This window comes from Centrocercus urophasianus, unplaced genomic scaffold (genome assembly GCF_019232065.1).
Source record: "Centrocercus urophasianus isolate 14NV4802_14NV808 unplaced genomic scaffold, USGS_Curo_1.0 seq_2, whole genome shotgun sequence".
Classification (NCBI taxonomy): domain Eukaryota; kingdom Metazoa; phylum Chordata; class Aves; order Galliformes; family Phasianidae; genus Centrocercus; species Centrocercus urophasianus.
Window position 1 is genome coordinate 4,300,066 of NW_024884755.1, and position 20,959 is coordinate 4,321,024.

Sequence of the window (20,959 nt, forward strand, 5' to 3'; positions counted from 1 at the left end):
GCGCAGCACGCCTCGCTATTACTTTCCGCAAGTTCTGCTCTTTCAGCCTCTCTCTTCCTTCGTTAGTGGAACCGCCCAAACCCTATGGGGACCACGGTAAGTCGCTGGGTGCCATCCCGCGCACGGCGCGCCGCTCCGGCAGCGTTCCGGCGCGAGCCGCAGCGATGAAGCGGAGCGGATCGGGGCTCCCCCCGGCCGAGCGCGCCCCGGCTTCCCTTACCCTGCAGGCAGAGGTTCCCCAGGGCCGGGCGGACGGCGATCGCAGCGGCGGGGCGCCCTCACCCAGGGGCCCCTCACCTCCGGGGCGCGGCCGCTCTCGGCCCCGCCCGCCCGGCCCCCGCCGCCGAGAAGGGAAGGGACGCCCGGCCCAGCGCTCACCTGCGGCGGCCGGAAGAGAAGCGGTAGCGGTGGACGGCGGGTCGGCACCAGGCGCTGCTGCTCCCTCCTCCTCCTCGTCCCGCCGTCTCCGAGGTGTCCGCGGGAGGCTCCGTGCGCGCGGGGCGTTGTGCGTCGTGCCCTTCCCGCCTCCTGGCGGCGGCGCGAGGAGCTGTAAGGCGGCGCACGGGCTCCGCTCAGCCTTCGTCCCGGCGGGCTGTCAGCGGGGGCGGCCCCGCCGTCTGCCAGAGCCCCGCAGCCGCGCCGCCGTCGCACGGCTCGGTGCGGTCATTGAAGGCTACGGGTGTCGCGTGGGCAGCGCTCGCTCCATCCTTCTCCTCAGGCCGGAGCCCCGCGCTCGGCTCGCCCCGCGGGGAGCAGTGCTTCGCACGCACCGCAAGCGCTCCGGTCGCCTCTCACGCTCCCGTTCGGATATTGCAAACGGGAAGCGTTTCGTGAGACTGCCGACCGGGAGCGCTTTGTGGGATGGGGAATTCAAACCTAGTTCTATCAGTTCGTAGCATCGCAGAACCGCTCGAGGTGGAAGGGAAACTTTTAAGGCCGCACAGGCCAGGATCGGGAGAGGGAGAAAAAGATCCTCCAGCAAAACACGTGTTAGAAAGAATTCCTCTTCAATGAAAGCTGGAGTAGATAACTGGATTAAAAAACCTGCAGGAAATGGAAAATGCATCGCTCTGAGATCATCAGTGGACTTACTTCAGAACAGCTGGACTTCATCACAAGTTTGTGGACCTCCCAAGCACACCAGTTCCTTCAGATCAGCTCCGTATACCCACAACCATTTGCTGTCCCACATGAAGATATAAAATTCTGCATGATTCAGTACTACTGATGCTGTAACTTTTTAACAGCAGCAGTTCCAGAACACCAGAAGTGCTATATGAGAACTGCTATGAAGATTAAACTGGATAACTACAACTCATTTCTAGCAAAATGGATGTAAAAGCAAAAAAAGCGAAGTATAGACTGTAAGATACAATCCATTGGCTCCCACACATACTACATACAGCACACACTTCCCCTTGTCTTTTCCTGCAGCACTGCAGCTTCATTGCAAGCAGCTCTGCCTGAGCACCAGCCTGCAATTAATCATTCGTCTGTTGGCACCTTCAGACCCATATAAATGACCTGTGTGCATGTGAGAGCTGTACATATGTACAGCTGTACAGTGTGATACTGTGAAGCTGTGTTATCCATAGACAAGCAAGCTTCATGATTTTCAAGCACTTGTTTAGAGAAGAAGTCCTACAAAAGGGGGAGAAAAAAAAAAACCTCTTAAAAATGCAGGTATTGCACATATAGGACCAGAGCACTAAACATGCATCTAAACCTTCCAGACTGAATCACAAATCTAGATTTATGATAGGTTATAGTTATTCAATTAAAATAAAATGCAACACATTAGCTGATGAGATCTAGCATGACAAAATTCAAACTCTTTTCCAATTTTCTATTTGAATTAGTTGTTGATGTGTTGTTTCTACCAAATCCATTTCCAGCACTGTTTGCAAATTGAGTTACAGAGCATTGCAGAGGTTTGCTTTGTACAATAAGGATGTATGCTTCAGTGTAGATTGCAATTGTAATTCTAATGGGGGGTGCCTTAATTCTTAAGTCATTGTGGGTTGAATCTGCCTACAGGATATTCTTTCTTGCACTATTCATAGTAGAAAGAGGGGTAAATTGAGTCCCAATAAGTAACTTTTAAATAGTTTTATTTGCAAAGACTTTGGACACTGAGGCGTTCTGTGGCTCCCATACATGAGTCAGGTAGTGCTCAAGGGACAGTTGCTGAGCAGATGGCATTTAGGAAAGCGTGCTTTATCATGCTGCCTTTTGCAGCTAACCAAAGAAAAAGCAACCAAGACAGCCTTAACTTCATTTAGAGAGCAAGACGAATAGCTCAGGTAAATTTTGTGCTATTTCCTGTAAATCTGTGAGTTCAAAGATGTCTGATAATACCACAGTCCTGAAGCGGTTGGCTCTACGTGCTTAGGAGGAAAGGAAAGGGAAATTATTTTGAGCTGTTACATTGATATCATCCTCATTTTTGAGACAGTATTAGAATGGATTGCTGAAGACCATTACGTTTATGATGTTAAATGCAAATACTTTACTGCATCAGCTACAATAAAAAGAAGGTAGAATTTCACTACTGTTATGTAGCTTGCATTCCTGGGCTATTGGATCAATTTAAGGAACTTTTGGGAATAATTTGCTACTTTTCTGTAAAGCATAAAATCTACAGGAGTTACATGCATCTCTAGGCAAATGAAAAGCTGCTCAGGTTTCTTGTCACAGCTGTGATTTGTTTTAAAATTCTCAGTCTAACTGCCTTGGAACCAAGGTCACATTTTCTACTGTTCTGTATTTTGTGAAAGTCAGTGGGACTTGGTTCTATAAAAGCAGCTTCTCCAAAGAAAACTTGAAAACCAACACAAACTCACAGCAATGTGAAACCATTGAAGAGGTCAGGATGGTTGTCAGTGGACCAAAAGAAGCACTGCTGTAACAAAGGCGCTAATAAGCCAGCTTCTAAAGGAAATGAAGAACTTTGCAGTCCAAGTCTCACCACTCGATTTCTCCAGCTTTGCAGCCTTGGCTGCGAGGTTTGTTGACTTCTTAAGTCAATTAAGAAACAGAGAAGTATTTCCATTTCCTTTCTCTCTCATGCTTCTTTCTGCAGAGCAAGAATGTGCATCGTGCCCTAAAATCAGTGCTTGGCCAACGGCTAAAACCTTCCAGCTGCGCTCGTGGGTGTGATCAGGACTGCACCAAGAGCCACAGGTCAGACCCGTTTTAAAGTGCTTCTGTATATTGAAGTTATATTAAAATGTAACATTTTCTTCTAGAAATTGAATTGTTCACAACAATGCTGAGTGACAGCAGACCCAGTCTGTGCTTGCTGAAAAAACTATCGTGATGACCTTATTGAGGGGTCACTCCTCCTTAACTGCTAAGTTACACAAGGGAAGAAAATAAATAAAAGGACATTTCTCTGTTTGGTACTGCAACGCTGCAGGTGGGGCTTCTAATAAAACTGACAATGTTATTGATTGATTTAAGGAAAACAGAAAAGGTTAAATCATTTTATCATTGACTGTGAAAATAGCTAACTGCTCTCAGTTTGCACTTCCAGTGTCTCCACATTAGCAGCCACAAGGACATATTGGAAATCAAACAGAAAACTTTGGGTAAATTACTAAGGGCCAAACAGACCATGTGTATTATCAGGGAAAATTGCTTTTGCATGAGCTGTCCTAGAACAGGAAGTTGGTAGAGTCCACTGGAAAATATGGTTTTACTTAAAAAAAAAAAAGCCTGTTTTGAAACAATTGAAAAAAGAAAGCATGGGCAAAATCATCTGGTTAAATCAACATAGCCCCATTACATGGAGTTTTAAGGAAATATCTGACTTCTTGAACACTAGATTTAGGTGGTGATTGTGATTTTAATAGACAATACTCCTCCCCTTTATCCTTTATACTGAGAAAAACCTGTGCTTTCCTGCAAGTATTTGGCATTTTCAAGCATTTTAATATCATGATTATCTCAAAGCTGAGAGGGACTAAGATGATAGATGCTTTAGTTTTTTGTTATTTTGAAATCACGGAGTTCTGCTGTATCAAAAGCTATGACTGTGTTGAAAATGGATTACATAAATTCTTAATTGATGCCAACTGGCAGCTGGAATGGACGATGGCTGAGGTTTCCTGTACAGGCCAGATGTGTCACAGAACTAGAGGAAGTGTGTAAAAATTGAAATATCGAAGAGGACGTGAAACAAGAAAGGGAAGAACTTCCTATAGTGAGATCAGGAAAGTAAACATCAGTTCTAATTTATGTCCTTTTACTGATGCACCAGCTCATCAAAATTGTTAACTGCAGTTTTCCTATTAACTACACTAACTACCAACTAGTACTTCCTTACTAAGCCACATTAGGATATTCAGACTCTCCCGAAGGTACAGACACAGTACCTCATCACACAGCCCAAGTACTCTGTTTTTCATGGGATTTTTGCCTGTTGATACCTGCACAAAGAGAATTGGCATTATTTAATGAACTGCTGTTTTCTATTGTTGTTCTATTGTTATTCTATTGACCAGCACCCTCTGTACCTATGAAAGTCTGAGTTCCTTCCCTTTTATGTTAATTCTTCAGCTTCCAGGTTCCTAACTTTGGTGTTTGCCAACGTACTCTGAGAAGTTTGTTCTGGTTTTGATAAAGCATCACGTGACTTTCCTCTCAAGAATGGAGAAATCCTTAAATGCTAGGTGCATTTAAATAAAGCTCTTTGTCTAGGAAGGCAGGTCCGGTCAGCGGAGCCGCCCATGGCAGTCCCTGCATACACAGGGAGATGCCAGGCCAAGCACAGCCCCTGCTGCAGCAGCTCCTCTCTCAGGGGCAGGCAGCTCCTGCCCATTGGCTTCTGAACCCTGCTGATACTGTCTAAACTTTTTTTCCTCCAAGCACCAAAGTTTGATTTTTTCATCCATACCTGTAGCTCTGGGATGTGGGATGTATGAGGAATGGAGATGAAACTCAGCAGCACCAGACAAATTCCTGCTACCTTAAGTTCCTAGCATCTATGTACAAACATTATAAAGCAGAAACCTTTGAACTACCTTTCTTACATGGAGTATGTTGTTAGACACTGCACAGAAGTCATTCAGCAGGTGGCACACACTGCAGCTCTGATGTGGTTGAGGTTTTCAGAAATTGGACTGCTTTATTTTGTCACCTTGAGGGATGCAAGTTAACATCATAACATATGTTTAGTAAGACACATTTTGGTATAAGTAAAATTTATTCTATAAGTAAAAAATATTTTCTGTATTACATTACTTTATTATACTTTATTATTCCCTTGCACTGTTAAAAATTTTGAAAAGGCAAACAAGCTAGCAGTGAAGGAAGAAAGTAAGAAACATTTCCACCTGCTGTTGGATTAGCCATTGATTTTTCTGAGGATGGTCTTCTCATAGTTACTGATTACCAGACAACCACAAATTAGTCTGATTCAAAATCTACTGCAATGAAGAAAAATATGAAACAAGCACCTCAAACTTCACCGTGCCTTATTTGCTGTGAAAATGACAGCAGTCCTGTTTGGAAAGGCCATAGGACAAGGGAAATACAAACAGTAACCACAGCATGGTACTTCACATAAACCACAATGGCATTGTAAAATAAAGAAACAGAAATATATATATATTCACACTCTCAGGTGAAACAACCTGTTGTGTGCAGACCAGTGAAGCAGATTTGTTTTGTTTTTTAAGGTGGGAACATTACATTCAGAGAAGATAATCTTCCTTTCAAATATTCCTTTCAAAACTCTATCAATCTTCACCTCAATTCCTGCCTCTCTGTAGAGGGCTGGACAGGGTCTGATAAATACCACATTCACTACCAAGACTTTGCACCACAAAACTGAAGGCTGGCTTAATAGTAAAAATAAAAATTAAAAAAAAAAAAGGACTATAAGACTCAAGTTAGCAAGTTTTTGTTTGTTTATTATTTTTTTTTTAAAAGCAACCAAGGATTAAAACGGCATCTTTTAAAAGTCACCTAGCAGGAGAAAGCAGAAGCAAGACAAATTAGAATGAGCCTGACTGCTAATAAATGCCTTTGTAGCAGTTTATAGCTGCTGGGGAGCATAGGAATCTAACAGGCTTCAGTGGTGAGCAGATGTACTGCTCAGCTCATTCAGTACCTGATGAGAAGGAATGCTCAAGCAAACTGACTCACCGGAAGCCTTGTGGTGTCTCATCATTGTTCATCTTGGAAGGCAAAAAGATTGCATTCCTCTATCAGACTTTTACGTGGAGTATCTCCAAGATTTCTTCTATTCATTTTCTCTTGGTGTTCTCTTGCTTATTTGCATACACAAACGACTTTCAGGATCCCATCAATTTTTACCAACTCATTCGTAGAAAACAAAATGTATGTTTTTTCTTTCTCCTTTCCCCGCTTCATACTCACATTCACCACTGGTTGGCATGTAGGACAACAAACAAATGGGAAGAAGCAATTATTTGAAGTAGTTACTGCAATGGAAGAATCGTATGAACGGTACCCCAACCATGTCTGTGGTTGAGAAGTCTAATAAAGGCACCACACTTCTGGTAGAAATTAATAAAATGGCTATGGTAGGGAAGTCACTAGATAATAAGAGTTAACATCAAAGCTATTGAAAATTGACTCATCTAAGTTTTTGTGTGACCTAAAATATAGATTAAATTAATCTAGCACCATCATACTAAAATGCACAAATAACTGGTTTTGGGCTACTTTATTCCTTTTTCAAGTAGATGCTCAAATTTTGGGCTTGTCAACCTAATAAGGCTATCTAACTTTTAATTCTTCTATTACCTCTATTACTCAGAACAGCATTCCATTAAGTAACTCAGAGAGGATTCTATGTGTTGGATCATTTCTCTGGGGTTATCTCAAACATCCTAATCACCAACCTTTGAAGATCAGTAATTAGGCTCAGAACAAACTACTACTGGAAAAAGACCATTAACTTTAACAGAAGGAGCTCTGCAAGTGTGACAGATTTTAGGACCACGAAGTAACGAAGCTGCTTTCAACTTACAGGTGAAGCCACGAATAGCTGTCTATCAGAAGTACTGGTCAATAGCTCATGGATGAAGAGACAAGACACACTAACACTTTGGTCACTGCAACTGGAAAACATTTTTGAGAAGCTATTTAACAAGCTCACGGAAGCACTACAGATTAGAAAATAAAGCTCTCATATGTTTTCCCTTTCAGGAGAGAGAAACACTTGCAAGACAGCAGATTTGATTCTAGAAAATTGCATTTCTAAGCAAAAGAATCAAGTTGTAGGAACCAGCAGTGTAAGTAGTCACTAGTTTTTTCACTTTAACACTGGCTGGAATAATTAAATGTATTTTTTGTTGCAGCCCCTGAATGGGGCATTCCTCTTTCTAAAGTAATTGCATAGTTTGTTTGTTTTGCTTTGGAGTCACATGGTAACATCTAACACGAGCTTTAGCACCCATCAGATGTCAAGATGCTGACCTCTTTAACTTAATGTCCGTTTTCATGATAAGACCATTGTCTAACCACTTGCTCACATTACATTTAGGAAGCATACAAGACGACTCCAGAAATGGAAACTTTCCATTTTTGAAGTACATTTAAAAGGAAAGTTTGCCACCAATTGTAAAGCTTATTATTTTCAAAAGATTAACAAAATTATTTTCCTGCAACTTCAAGACTGAAAATCCAAAATGTAAATTCTGAGAATCCTACAAGGAACGTAGGAGGTGAGTAAAGAGAATCATGTCATGAGTCACAAACAAAGCTTGACTTACATTTCAGCTTCTTTTTTTGCCACACTGTAGAAGAATGGCTGTAAAAAAAATAATAACTACACAGCTTTTTAAGAATGAAAACAATCTGAGCTACCTTTTAAAAACGCTAACAACCAAACCACCAATCCGATGTCCCAACAGGATGTACAAGCATTTCAGCATCTCTAGATGTTTTAGATGGCCTGTGTTATCAAACTGGCACAGCAAGGAAGAATTCAATACGTAAATACGTATATGTCTTGCTACCGATTTATGCAAGGAATTGCATAATTATTTATAATTAGTTAATAGAATTAAGTGCATAAACTCGTAAAAATCAGCCATGCTTCAGGATTTGTGCTAACAAAGTTTCCACCAAAGGCAACTGCCATTAACTTCTGTGTACATCCACAATGCCCTGCTCAGAATGCAAGGTTTGGACAACTCCAAATGGAACACAAGATTGGACAAGTTGCCTACATTCAGAACGGAGGGAAATTAAAGAAAGGTCATAGTAAAAAAAAACCTGTATACACGTATATCCTTACAACTTGTTCTCAGAATATTCTGCTTCAGCTCTCTTAAAGTGAAAAGCTGCAGGGCAGGCCCACCTCTGCAAAAGGTAGAGGTGCCCAGCAACCAGCGGGTGAAGCACCCAGATACTACAAAACCTTAAAGAGCTTTGAACACTCTGTTATTTCAGTACTGTGAAGGCAAAAACAGGGTGAGTGCCAAGAATGGTGATAAACTGCAGTAGTTAGATTAAACATTTATTTTTCATATATTCACAAAATCTTCACAAAAGTATTGAAACTCAAAAAGGAATTAGACTTGAGTCAAATACAGAGATGAAATGTACAAGACAAATGAGCAGGCAAACTAAAAGGTCTTGAAAGTATTTTACTTCAGATTGAAAAATGAACAGTTCAACTGTTCTGTTTAAATAAAGATTTGCAAGATATACAGTATTTTATGAATACAATGCTGGTCATTTGAGGCAATGTAAAATACCTCAATTCTTCCTTCATGCTTTTTTTTTTTTTTTTTTTTTTTTTTTTCTTTTAGAAAGATACTGTTTACCAAAAAGAAACTTGAGCAGTCCAGGAAAAGCTATTTTCCATTAAATTTATGAAAACCATAAATTGAGGCAAACCTAAGATTCCCAATGGAATCAAGATTATCTTCCCGCTACCACCACCTTAAAATTATCACATGCTTATTGGAACACTAATATCTGCACCCTAAGAGTACATTTGCTTTCAACAATGAGGGTGATTCTTTTAAAAACACTTCAGTGTGGTAAATGCGATACAGATCTTTGCAGGTACTTAGTTTTGGAACAGTTTTGCTAATAGCAGCTAACAATACTGGATTAATATAATTTATAAATAATTGTTCCCTAAGCGGTGAACATAAGTCTACACATTCACAATAATCTAAAACAAAATAAATACTGTGATTATGCATAATGTGGTATAACTTTTACTAGTTTCTATGAATAAAAGCTCAACGTCCTGTGGATAAAATTATCTGATCAAATTAAAATATGAATCTAATTTCTTTTTTAAATATTGTCAAATTAACATCACTTAAGCTTAGTGTTTGAGTAACTGTTAGGACTTTCCACGCTTTTGGAGTATATATATGTATTCTTTCCTTTTTGAAGTAAAACACTTTACCATTGAAAATGTTTATTCCTTTAAGTGATGACATCAGTTCTGGTCTTATTTGTGCTTTTTTTTTTTTTTTTTTACTTTAAAAATCATTGCACTCATTAGTGCCCATCAAAGGTCAGGTTGGTCTGTAGAATCCACAACTGTATACGCACTAAAAAAAGAAAAGCTAACACTACTTCTTATAAAAGCAACATCTCCAGAACAGCTGCATTAAATACAGCCACGTACGCCGGGTACAAACTTTCCTCTTAAAAGAAACGTGTGAAAGTAAATGCCACTCAACATTTTAGCACTGAAGTGTCCCAGCCCCTTTTCCAAGCGATACCTGCAGTTACGCATCTGATGGGCGCTCGTGGCATGGAGCTCACTGCAGCGAGGCTGACGTGACTGAACCAGACAAATGCGGAGTTTGAATTTAGTGATAATTACTTCAACGAAGAGATACTATGAGATATGAAAGGTTTGGGTTTTTAAGGCAATACAAAATATATTTCATCATTTGATTTTTTTTTTTTTAATAATAATTAAGTGTAAATACAAAAATGCCTTAGAGGGGAGTGAGAAAAAATACTTTAATTGTAAAATTTACTTAAAGCTTCAACAGTTATCATCTCCTACAGGAGTTAGCAAAAATATAAAAGACAAAAAACCAGACCTAGAATGGGGAGGGAAGGCACAAACAAAGAGGCATGGGATCCAAGCAGCCCAGGAATGCAAACGGCCTGTAGCAAACCGAGTTGTTTTGGTTTTGTTTTTTTAAACTAAGGGGGAAAAAAAAAAAAAAAAAAAAAAGAAAAAAAAAAAAAAAAAGAATCACCAACACCAACCAACCAGCCCTCCCCAAAGTGGCTTACATCAAAAAAAATGAGAAAAAAAAGAAAAAAAAAAGAGGGAGGGAGGACCACTAAGGGGAGGAAGAGAAGGGTGCAACTATAAAACCCCACTGCCCTGAAATGATGGCACTCTAGAAAACAAGGTGAAAGTTACTTCTCCGAGATGACAAGCTCAGTGTCTACACAAAGTACAGCTACACTTATACAAATGAAATGTTTCATTTGTCACCATAAAACTTTCTTCCAGAGGAACAGCTTTTGCAGATCAAATGTTCTATTAAACCTTAATGCCAAGAAAAGAAATTCTGAGCAATATAACTAGTAATGTCTCTTTATATGGATGTTAAGATGACAATTCAGATTATTTTCCAAACTAATCCTGAGAAAAATTTATGTTTACAATTTAAACAGTAATGTTATGTAAAAAGTATTAACAAATCCACTATTACAAATGTCAGTTTTCCTATATGGTCATCTATATATACACAATAAAATGGTAAGTATATGCAAAAATAATAAAAAAATCATGCACAAATTACTTTCACGTTTAAAGGCTGGGTTTCCCTCAAAATACAATTTTTGCCTTTTTATTCTTTTCCTATTTTCTGTGTTTTGTTAACCACCCCTTAGACACACTGAGTACTACCCCTACAGGTCAGCATGAGCTGATGGGAAATACATTTATTTTACATTCAAGCTTTTATATCCTAAATGACCCTGTTGTAGCATATGACTTATCAAATGAGCAGACTTTTTCCTTTTTTTTTTTTTCCTTTTAAAATTTTTTTTTTTTTTTAATTTTTTTTCTTTTTTTTTTCTATTTTTCTTTTTTTTATTTTTTTTTTAATTATTATTTTTTATTTTTGCAGTGATCAATCTTCATGATCCGTTCCGTGGCGAGCTGGGAAAAAAAAATGCAGTTGCTAATCAATGTCCGAACAGTCTGAAGCTCCGGAAGAGATCCAAGGAGTCACTATCAAACTATCCTGTAGCATGAGATCATTGCACACAGAAGAACAGTCATAAAATAGGCAACTATCTACAAAGGTCTGAAAGGGCTGCATCCCTCTTGTGTTTCCTCTTTTTGCCATGGAAATACTGATGGTGTGATTTGCTGCCTTGATGTTGTTTGTTTGTGACTGAGGTACCGTGGCTTGAATTTGCTGGACCTTGGAAGCCTTTGTTAGACGAGCGGAATAACCGTGCAGATCCATGCTGCAAAGAGAAAGAGGGCCCAGTAAGTCCATGGTAAGAAGAAAGCGTGGCGATTACACAAACTTATTTGGGGATAACAAGGACATCAGCTCATGAAAATGAGTCCACAAAGGAACTGGCAAGGCAGAAGCTGGGCCATTGTTTCAGCGGCAGAATGAAACCACAAATCTTTCATTTTGCCAGCTGCAAACAAATCTCATCTCTAGATCCAAACCACACGTCAACAGAGTGAAGAATACAGCACTCTGAATTTTGAAAATGATAGAACTGCTCTATTTCACCCACTGTGCAACCATCAGAAAAGTGTTATATAAAAACAGAATTCCATAATCTGAGAAGAGATGAAGATTGCTCAAATCTCATAATCTGTGCAAATTAAGACAACATTCCTTTAAGATCAAGACTAATTTTACATCACATCTTTCTGCAGATGTACAATACCTCAGGTTGTGTGTGTTCACCTGCCAGTACCACAGCTGGCTCTGTGCAATGACACAAACATACATGAATGGTACGTCTAAGGCCTGTTTGTTTAAACTGTCTCATTCTTAGCTAGAGAACATCAGCAAACAGGAGGCAGCAAGTCATCAAATTTACTTTTCAGGAACATTACACTAGGTTCCAGACTATTTTTCATCCATTAAAATAGTCCTAAGTTCTGAAGAAGTAGAAAAATTTGAACTGCATATATTCAGAGGTATACTGAATATAGAGGCACATTGTGTTTCCAGATTACTGAGCTGTCACCAAAGTATTTTTCAAAAAGATAAATCCCCTGGTGCATAAGCTGTTAGGTCTCACCATAGAGATATCTGAATTTAAGGGGAAAGGAGAAGGAATTTCATGTACCAGCAAGCATCTTCACCTCCTTTACTAAAAGGCATTTCAGCAAAGATCAACAGCTAACACAGCAGTCAGTCATTGTTTTACACACACATTTTTGCTTACTGTTATGTACTGAAGCATACACAAGTCCAATTATTTCTCATGCTTTGCAGTTAAGAATGGACTGACAAAATTTTTGCGAAGAAGATTTTTACAACACAAACACGTACTTGTAACTAGTCTAGACTTCCCAAAATAAAGTCAATCCTACTGTCATTATGTTTAAGCCTGGAAAAAGCACAAAACTAAGCTAGAAAGAGAACTGGATGACTTGAATGCAAACAGTACTCAGTGTTTTCTAGTGGAACAAAGGAGAAAAACACAATGTTTTCTTTCCAGAACAAACTATCCCTCCATAGAGGGTATGTGCTATAACATTTAAACATTTCACAAACCTGAGATTTGTTCGTGTTGCTGGATGTATTGCCTGTTTGGCTGCTTTGTGTCTTCCCACTTGACTGGGAGGATTCCAGTGATACTTCTTGTGACCCCACTCTGTTTGTTGTAGGCTGGCGACAACTCAATTGCTTAGAGGTTTTGCAAGGTGTTCCATCAGAATCCTTTAGGAAAATGTAAAGTATAAGGGAGTTTTTCTTAAGAACAAATATGTTTTTAAGTGAGTGAGTTTTCCCTCAGAAATAAAGCTAGCAATGGATGAAACTTGAAATGTTGTTTATTAAACTTTCAGTTCAGAATTCTTACTGACTAAACAGATTAATTTTAAAGCATATTGGTTCATGATTCCAATGTTGGAATCTAATATTTTTCATTTATTATTTTTTAAATAGAAATCTCATTAAAACAGATTTATTTCTAAGACATTTTCTATTCTAATTTTTTTTAAGTGTACAGATTAGGACTACCAGTCTTTTTAAAAAATACAGAGATAAAAAAGGGCTATATAGCTTTGTATCTACTGCACTGACTTCCTTATATGCAAGGTGTCAAAAAACACACTGCAATTTACGTGTCCAAGAACTGCAAAAGAGGGGACATTTACGCAGGTTAGGATTCTGGATGAAATACTGAACTCTGGTTCTATGCTTTCCAAACGTCCTCTGTGGCAATACCAATAAAGAGAACAGTTTAAAATCAAAATGCAGAAAACCTCCAACTTACTACATCACTAGAGCTGGACAGTGTAGATGATGACGATGATAAGGGACCTGATGAAGAATTTGAAGAATGTTTACTAAGTGTTTCTGAAGTTTTATTTCTTGGTTTTCCCAGTGCTTCATTCTCTTCAGCGAGATTATTGTTGCATTTGTCTAGTTGCTGATTATCTACTATCAGGGTTACTCCGTTACCTATTAAAAATGAGACAGAAGCATCAATATACATTAAGTGACATTAATTATTATCTCTTTCAATATATGCACCCATTCAGGTATTATGTATCTATTACATCCAGCAGGACACAGACAGACATCTGTCTGTACATACTTTTAATACATGCAAGCACATTTGTATGCTTGTGTGTATGTACTGCATGCAGCAAAAATACTTTGCAGAGACTATGGTGGATTACTGACAAGATCCATTCTTGTACACTATGAGAACAACCAAGCATTACCCACAGTGCAGGATGAACGAGAGATGAGGTGTGGAAGAGGGAAGTCAACAGAGCCCAGATGTGTGGATTAACAGAAGTGCTTTATAACATGCTTAAACAGCACTCTATATTTAGCTTTATTTTAGGTCTAAATACTGTTCCTATGCACTCAGCATTCAGCAACTCCCAGCTGGAGTTGAAGCTCCTACTGGAGCTGCTAGGGTCATAAGAACTTCAACTAATTCTCATTGGCTTTGTATAACTCCCTCAACTGAAAATACAAGACAAAGAACTCTTATTTCTTAACTTCTACTTTAATAAATAAAAAGAATCAGAACTTTAATCTAAACTAAACCTGCCAGGTGAACATTGCAACTGTCACCATTACCTTCCTAATATAAGGGTATTATTACTAAATAATTGCTTTGTCCCATACATTGCACCTTGGAGTTACCTCTGCTTCTTCCTCAGTAACCAGTATCCACATTAAAGGCTGTCAGGCTTTTCTGGACAACTTAGATTGAACTGGCTTTCTAATAGAATTATGTAATACACGTTTATTGCACCACTAGCTTTATTTATATACAGCTTCATACGTCTCAAGAGGCAGATAAGTCATGCTACGGAGCTTGCAGGACCAAACTGCGGTTGACTGCCATTGCCAGTGGTACAGCAGTGCCACAGAGATCTACAGAGAGGTAAAACAGAAATGGCCCACTGGGGGCCATTGGGGAAATCACTAAAAATATCTTTAAAAGCAAATAAAACCCCAGCCTAGCCTGAAGACCAGTATTTGTGTGTCTTCTCTGATTTAATGGCTAACTGGAGAAGACTTCTGGTAGCTAACATTCTAAAATTAATTGTAGAGTACTGTAATTAATTTGAAAATTTCCAGCTAGCACATACACCTACACCCAAAGAGAGTGACAACTTGTTACTGGGCAATGAAAACAAAGATTATTTTAAAACACACTTTTCAACAAGATCTCTATACAGATCTTGTGTGTTTCCATTTGTTAGTAATAACAAAATATCAATCACAAGTCTTATTTCTGTTTTAAGGACTTATTTTACTTATGTGGTCAATGCTTGTTTAAATACTGCTTCTGTAGATAGACATTATGTTAAACATTAAAAATAAAAGATGAACAAAAGGTAAAGATTTGGATTTTAACTAACATTCCTAATAATTACTTTTCAAACACTACCCACAAAGGAAGTGTGACAATAACAACATGTGATTTAAATCTCATGTTTGTCAGGAGCTTAGTTTCGCAAGCCAGCACTGTTTACAGACCTCCCATACTGACCAAATCTAACACTGTAGAATAGTGATGCTATGATACAACCTTTCTTGCAGAAGTTTAAATTTTCTGGGTGAAAACACAAGAAAATCCATCTCCACTTTGCAAATAAACTTATATTAAGATGTATGCATCACCTTATGTGGAGCAGAAGCAACAAAAAAATGCACATAGTCAAAATGTACAGGAACTCTATCCTGTATGCTTAGTCAAATCTTACCATTACACGAAGAGTCAGTCCTACTTTGCATTCCCCACTGCTTTGATATCCAGTCTCTGTAGGTGGCCACTTCTTGTGTTACTCTAATGATTCTACCTAATATACTGTAAACCAGGAGAAAAGAAAAAACTCCAAACAATTAATTTCAGGTACACAAGAACATAAGCAATCAACGTCTGAGATTTAGACTCATAAAATTTACCTTTCAGTTTCGTTGTTGGGATAATATTTAGCTATTGGGGAAACTGCGTGGCTCAAAACAACATAGGCATAATCAAAAGCCTGTTTCACTTGCATGGCACCATATGAACTCCTGCCAACGTCATTACCTTAAAATAAGAATATAAATGAATATGTGAAACTGAAACCATGATTATCTGCTTTCCAACAGGGGACAGTTACGTTTTTTTGTTTTTGTTTTTTTTTAACTGTCCGTAAGTTCCATCTCACTACAGTTAAACATTTACAGTGCAAGACTACTACAGATATTTACATGTACGGAAGTCAAAAAGAGTAAAAGCTCAATACAGGACTAAAAATACAAACAGAAATAAAAATCAGGTGCTGCATGTATTACAAATGTAACACTACTATCTTGGGCGACAGATTGGACAAACGTACACTCTTTTCTAAAACAGCACTTCATTTCCAACTTTGGAGTCCAGCATTCATGTTAACAACTGAATTTAACATAAAAGTAAAAAGACAGATTACAATTGCTAAAGAATCACAGAGAAGGGGCTGGACAAGATGATCACCAGAGGTCCTTTCCAAGCCCTACAATTCTGTGATTCTGTGAATGAGAAGAATGGGCATAAGCATATACTGTGAAGCAGGAAGGTGCAACTGCGACAGAGGCAGGCACAGGCTTGGAAGGGAGGTATGCACACACAGCCAGCCCGTATGCATGCCTGCATTCCTGTAGCTATATCGCTGTCACAACTCTTGAGGACTGTAAAGTTGGTTGGTGTGCCTTTTTATACTTAAATTTCCTGACAGAACCATAGGCACACTCTTGGATAGCAAGATAGAATTTGCTAGGAGCATTTAAAATAAATAAACAAATAAATGAATAAAATCACAACACTGAGTGCATCTTGTGTTCTCAGACACAAGCAATTTCTTAAGATTTTTGGTGGTCACTACACTATTCCTTGGTTTAACTCTTGAATTTAGCATTCTCTTCGTCAACACAGAAAAGCATGGTTTGTGAGGATACCTGGCTGTAATGGATCTTCAATATACAGCATGGATGGTCTATAGCCATCTAGCATGCTTTTTTGCACTTCGTCTTTGGCAACGTAAGAGCCACCATCCTTTATTCGGATTCCAGTCTTCAGATAATTGAAGTGACGTCCATATAATTCAAAAAACTCTATTAAAAGAACACCATAGTTGGCATTGGGTGTGCAGGCATCTTCTCTGGGATGCAGCTATTAAGAAGAGAAGAAAAAAAATAATTTTCTTAATACTTCAAATGCCGTCAAGTCCTCTTCTGTTTACCTTTATATTATTTTCTAATTCAAGGCAAGCACGTTGAAATATAATTAGTAACACATAATAATAAAGCAGACATATCTGAATGTAATAACCATTCTTGATAAAGCTGTCCTGCCTCTTTGAAACAAGATGTAATCAAAGCTTGTATAAACTCATTACCTCTTTACAATAAGGCTGGCAAGTATTTCTGCCTTTATATTTGAATGTTAAAGGCGTTTCTAACATTTATATACTTTGTATTTGAACTTTCAGCTCAGTAAGTCAACTTCAGTGCCAAAGGCAGTTCATACACAAAAAAAGAATGCTCCAGAATCAATTTGATCTTCAAAAACCTGGGTTTTTAATACAAATACAGGATTTCAATCTACAAAGCTATATAAATAAACCCCCTTACTGTTAGACACGCAGCCTAAGAGATTACAGATTGGTTTTGTAATTGTTATAAAACCTGACTGGATCAGTTTTTTTTGCAAATGGAGATGCCACTAGTTACAGTTTTTCAAAAAATGGGAATGGGAGAGGTTTGGGTTTGTTTCAGAAAGATATGCCTGCTACGTTCATTTCTTTTCTGCTTGGCTGTCAACTGAAAATTGCACTGAGCAAACACTGATCTCCAGCTCAAGGGTCAGGTTTAGAAGTAACTACAGTGTGAAAAAGTACAAATATACACACACATAGTGTACACAAGTAGTTAAAGAATAAGATTAAACACAAGAAAAAAAATGAGGCTAAAAGAGAGAACTTGCTACTTTGTACCTCCGCAAAGTGTTTTCTCAGCCCAAAATAACAAAATGGATTTAGCTTACGAATTCTGTTCTCTAGTATTCTGTTCTCTAGTATTTAACAGACAGTAAAATCTTTACTCTCTTCCAGGTGAAAAACCAAAACAAGCAAATAAAATTCTGTTGTATTCATTTAACTATATGCAGAATGTACGATCTTGAAACCAAGTGTTACAAAGAACAGCTGTGCCTAACACTGACAGTACCACGCTCAAGACCTGGTATTGATACACTAATGGATGTTCCAAACATCTCTAATTCCAGAAGCAGCAGTATGGAAGACAGAAGAGAAGACAGCTGCGATGTGACTATTATAAATGAAAAGGGAGTGCAAAACCACAAACAAAAGGGATTAAATTATTAACAATTAAACTCTTTAATATATGCCTATTAGCATCAACAGATAATAGATTTCATTAAGCTTACCTGAAGGAAACTGACAGCCATTAAAAAAAGACTGTAAGAACCAATTCCACCTGTGAATACTTCATTAAGGTCCCTCTGCAACAGGAACTGTTTCAATACTAAAACTAGATATGGTAATACAGGGTATTTCTGAAAAAGAACAAAAAAAGTTTCAGGATACCCTGATGCATATAAACAGTTGATGCTAAAAAGCCTCACATACACAAATTTTAGGAGGAAGGTTCATGTAAGCACACACAGACAGGACTAGACAGACAAGTACTCAAGGCTATTATGCCAAAATTGAGCAAAGAATAAAGAGGTTTTTTTCTCCTATAAAAGTTCTGTAGGTTTAAGTAGAAGACAGCGTAGAAACAAATTGAGTTACTTTCATACTTACTGCTATATACACATAAAAGAATAAACAATTAACAAGTTGAACTCCATGCATCTAGATCATCAGCAACTGAGAAAATCCCCCAATACTCGGAAGTTACCTTGCAACTCAATGACATTATCAAGACAGATGTACATGATTTCTAATCATTTTGATTTTAAGTGCTTGCTTTATTCAGACTTACAGATTTTCCCAAAGGAGTTTTGCTTATTTAACTATTGAAATACTTTTTCTTATTGTTAGGCTAAAAACAAAACAAAGCACTTAGCAGTAGAAAATCAATACCATATTACCAAAATGAGACTGCACTTCATATCCTTACACAGAACATGAAAATCCAAGTAACACTTTCTACTATTTTGATACAACATCTACCACAAGCGTCCCATACACCGAATAGCAAAATGTACATAAAGACACCGTAATATCCAGATACTGTAATACATCCAACATGATGAGAAAAAAGCCAAAAGGTAATAGGATCTATGAGACAGCTATCAGGGAACTCCTGAACCATAACTCGCTGTGTCTAACTTTATCAGCATTTGTATACTGGAACAGTATTCAATCGAGACCAAGATTATTCCTACCTGCTACAAGACTGCAGAGCACTACTGATTTTATGTTCACGGAACCACAGTTACAAGAGCAGAACATTCAAAGTCAGTATTAGTGCATTTTCATTAGTCACTGTACCACTGTAACATTTCCATATGTATTCCCTTTGTACATTTTACTCTTTTCATGTATTTGATGGCAATAAACCTAAGAATTACATGCAGTACTACCAGACAACAAAAACTAACTGTGAATACATATCTGCAGTAAGGATGCAGCTCAAAGTAAAACGAATTAAGTCACCACATGAATATAAAGCTCTACAGCCCTATCATAGTATTGCCTAACCTTGATAAAATCTTTGATGAGCTGTGCTGCTTTAACCCCATTCTGTACATTAAAACTGATATCAACTTTTACTTCCGTGAAGGAATCTGTCAGTTTAATAATAGGTACCTGCAAAAGAAAGACAGATTAAGTCAACACACTTCCAACACACGTTTGTTTTCATTCTTAATGCTATGCATCAATAAAACCGATATATCTTATGAATTCATAGAGAAGGCAAATAAGAAAAACAGGTCTCCTAACTAGTTATGAACACACACTGCCTACCTGTTCAAATTTTGCTTTTCTTAACTCACATATGTTGTTTTCAGTTCACTACACTGTTTTAACAAAACATAACACTGCAGCTTCAAAGTTATCTACTTTACATTGGTTTTAGCCAGTTTCTGGTGCAGCGCAGCTCTAGCAGGAGAAACAAACAGCAGAGGGAGACAAACGCTTAAGAAATAAATGGTAACAGACATCCTCCTAAGAAAACACACAGATTCCTCAGCAACGTTATCTTTAAACAAGAAGCAGAAGGTATTGAGAGCACTCTACTGTATCTCCACCTGCATGATTTCTAAATTATGTCTTTCACTAATGACAGCAGTCAGACATCTGCTTAAACTTCAACACCCTTACCACAGTCTTACAACAAGCAAAAGGGAGGAAGTCAGAATAGAATTAATCCCATCCTGCACAAGAAATACCATTAAATATTTATGCAATACTTATACTGTACTCATTAATTCTATACGAAAGCATATTATGTCTGCTTACTTACAATAAAAAATACATATATTTCACTTACTTACTACAAATTCTGTCCAGAAATTTACAAGTTTGATCTCATTAATTCACCTCAATGACTAGCATAACCACACTTGAAAGCAAGCATATGCTGTGCTGTGTGGAAACTCTAAAGACTTTTTCCCAATAGACGAAATGTTTTCTTGGAACACCAATTATTTTGTCAGAAATTAAACCATCATTAAATAAAAAGTTTCCTATTTTGATGTGAAGTAGCTTCTGCTTATTTATCCTTTTAACATGATCCTCCTTAGTCTAGAAATTTAGTTTAAAAAAGGAAATACCCTTCTTTCCCAAACTTACAGTTGCTTTATCTAAAACCTTTACTGAGTTTTCATCTGCTACATTGTGCTTTCTAAGAGCTTCTTCCAGGGTCCAAAGAGGTAACGTCTCCCATTTTCCAAACACAACTAAGTCAATATCGCTGAAATGAAAAGAAGACATAGATACATTCAAATTAAAAGACCAATACACCAAAAAGACAGACAATTGATACCCACATGTAACTAGCAGTAAGCTGATGGAATGCAGCTTAGCCAAATAATTTATTCTTTATATTCTTTGGAAAGGGGTGGGGGTGAATTCTTACGCTTGGGAAGATAAAGAACATTTCAGATTACCAAGAGCAGAGGGCTGACACACGTACAGTCAACTGGCTTGCCCAAGTCAGATATGAATCTCCTCACATCACACAGTCAGCAGAGAGGGATCAGCTTCTCCAGAGTAATTTAGAGCAAGAAGGTAAATAACTGTGAATCATATAAGGGC

At 38.1% G+C, this 20,959-nt stretch overlaps 2 protein-coding genes and 1 long non-coding RNA gene across 8 annotated transcripts in view; 1 reads left to right on the forward strand and 2 right to left on the reverse strand.

Moving 5' to 3' along the window:
* The window catches only part of ADCY7 (adenylate cyclase 7), a 59,640-nt gene extending 59,178 nt beyond the window's left edge, over positions 1–462 (reverse strand). For 2 of the 4 annotated variants that reach the window (XM_042821388.1, XM_042821384.1), the window contains exon 1: positions 379–462. The gene's annotated coding sequence lies outside the window, so the exon portion shown is untranslated. Of the gene's footprint in view, positions 1–220; positions 279–378 lie in introns of those variants that run through there. The other 2 variants (XM_042821385.1, XM_042821386.1) reach the window with 2 other exon arrangements.
* Positions 1–13,081, forward strand: LOC122161758. 3 transcript variants are annotated; one of them, XR_006169281.1, is made up of 4 exons: positions 1–96; positions 3,083–3,183; positions 7,003–7,265; positions 11,103–13,081. It is a non-coding gene; the product is annotated as an uncharacterized LOC122161758 (long non-coding RNA). The 3 variants fall into 3 exon arrangements; XR_006169282.1 differs by having other exon boundaries at positions 7,180–7,265; XR_006169283.1 differs by lacking the exon at positions 1–96 and adding an exon at positions 795–1,683.
* Positions 8,482–20,959, reverse strand: part of TENT4B (terminal nucleotidyltransferase 4B) — a 27,480-nt gene continuing 15,002 nt past the window's right edge. The window contains exons 4-12 of the mRNA XM_042821391.1: positions 20,495–20,615; positions 19,400–19,507; positions 18,118–18,246; positions 16,629–16,842; positions 15,612–15,738; positions 15,410–15,513; positions 13,453–13,640; positions 12,729–12,893; positions 8,482–11,448 (exon numbers count right to left, since the gene is read on the reverse strand). Coding sequence (XP_042677325.1) covers positions 11,269–11,448; positions 12,729–12,893; positions 13,453–13,640; positions 15,410–15,513; positions 15,612–15,738; positions 16,629–16,842; positions 18,118–18,246; positions 19,400–19,507; positions 20,495–20,615 — 1,336 coding nt within the window. The 3' untranslated portion in view covers positions 8,482–11,268. The remainder of the gene's footprint in view (positions 11,449–12,728; positions 12,894–13,452; positions 13,641–15,409; positions 15,514–15,611; positions 15,739–16,628; positions 16,843–18,117; positions 18,247–19,399; positions 19,508–20,494; positions 20,616–20,959) is intronic.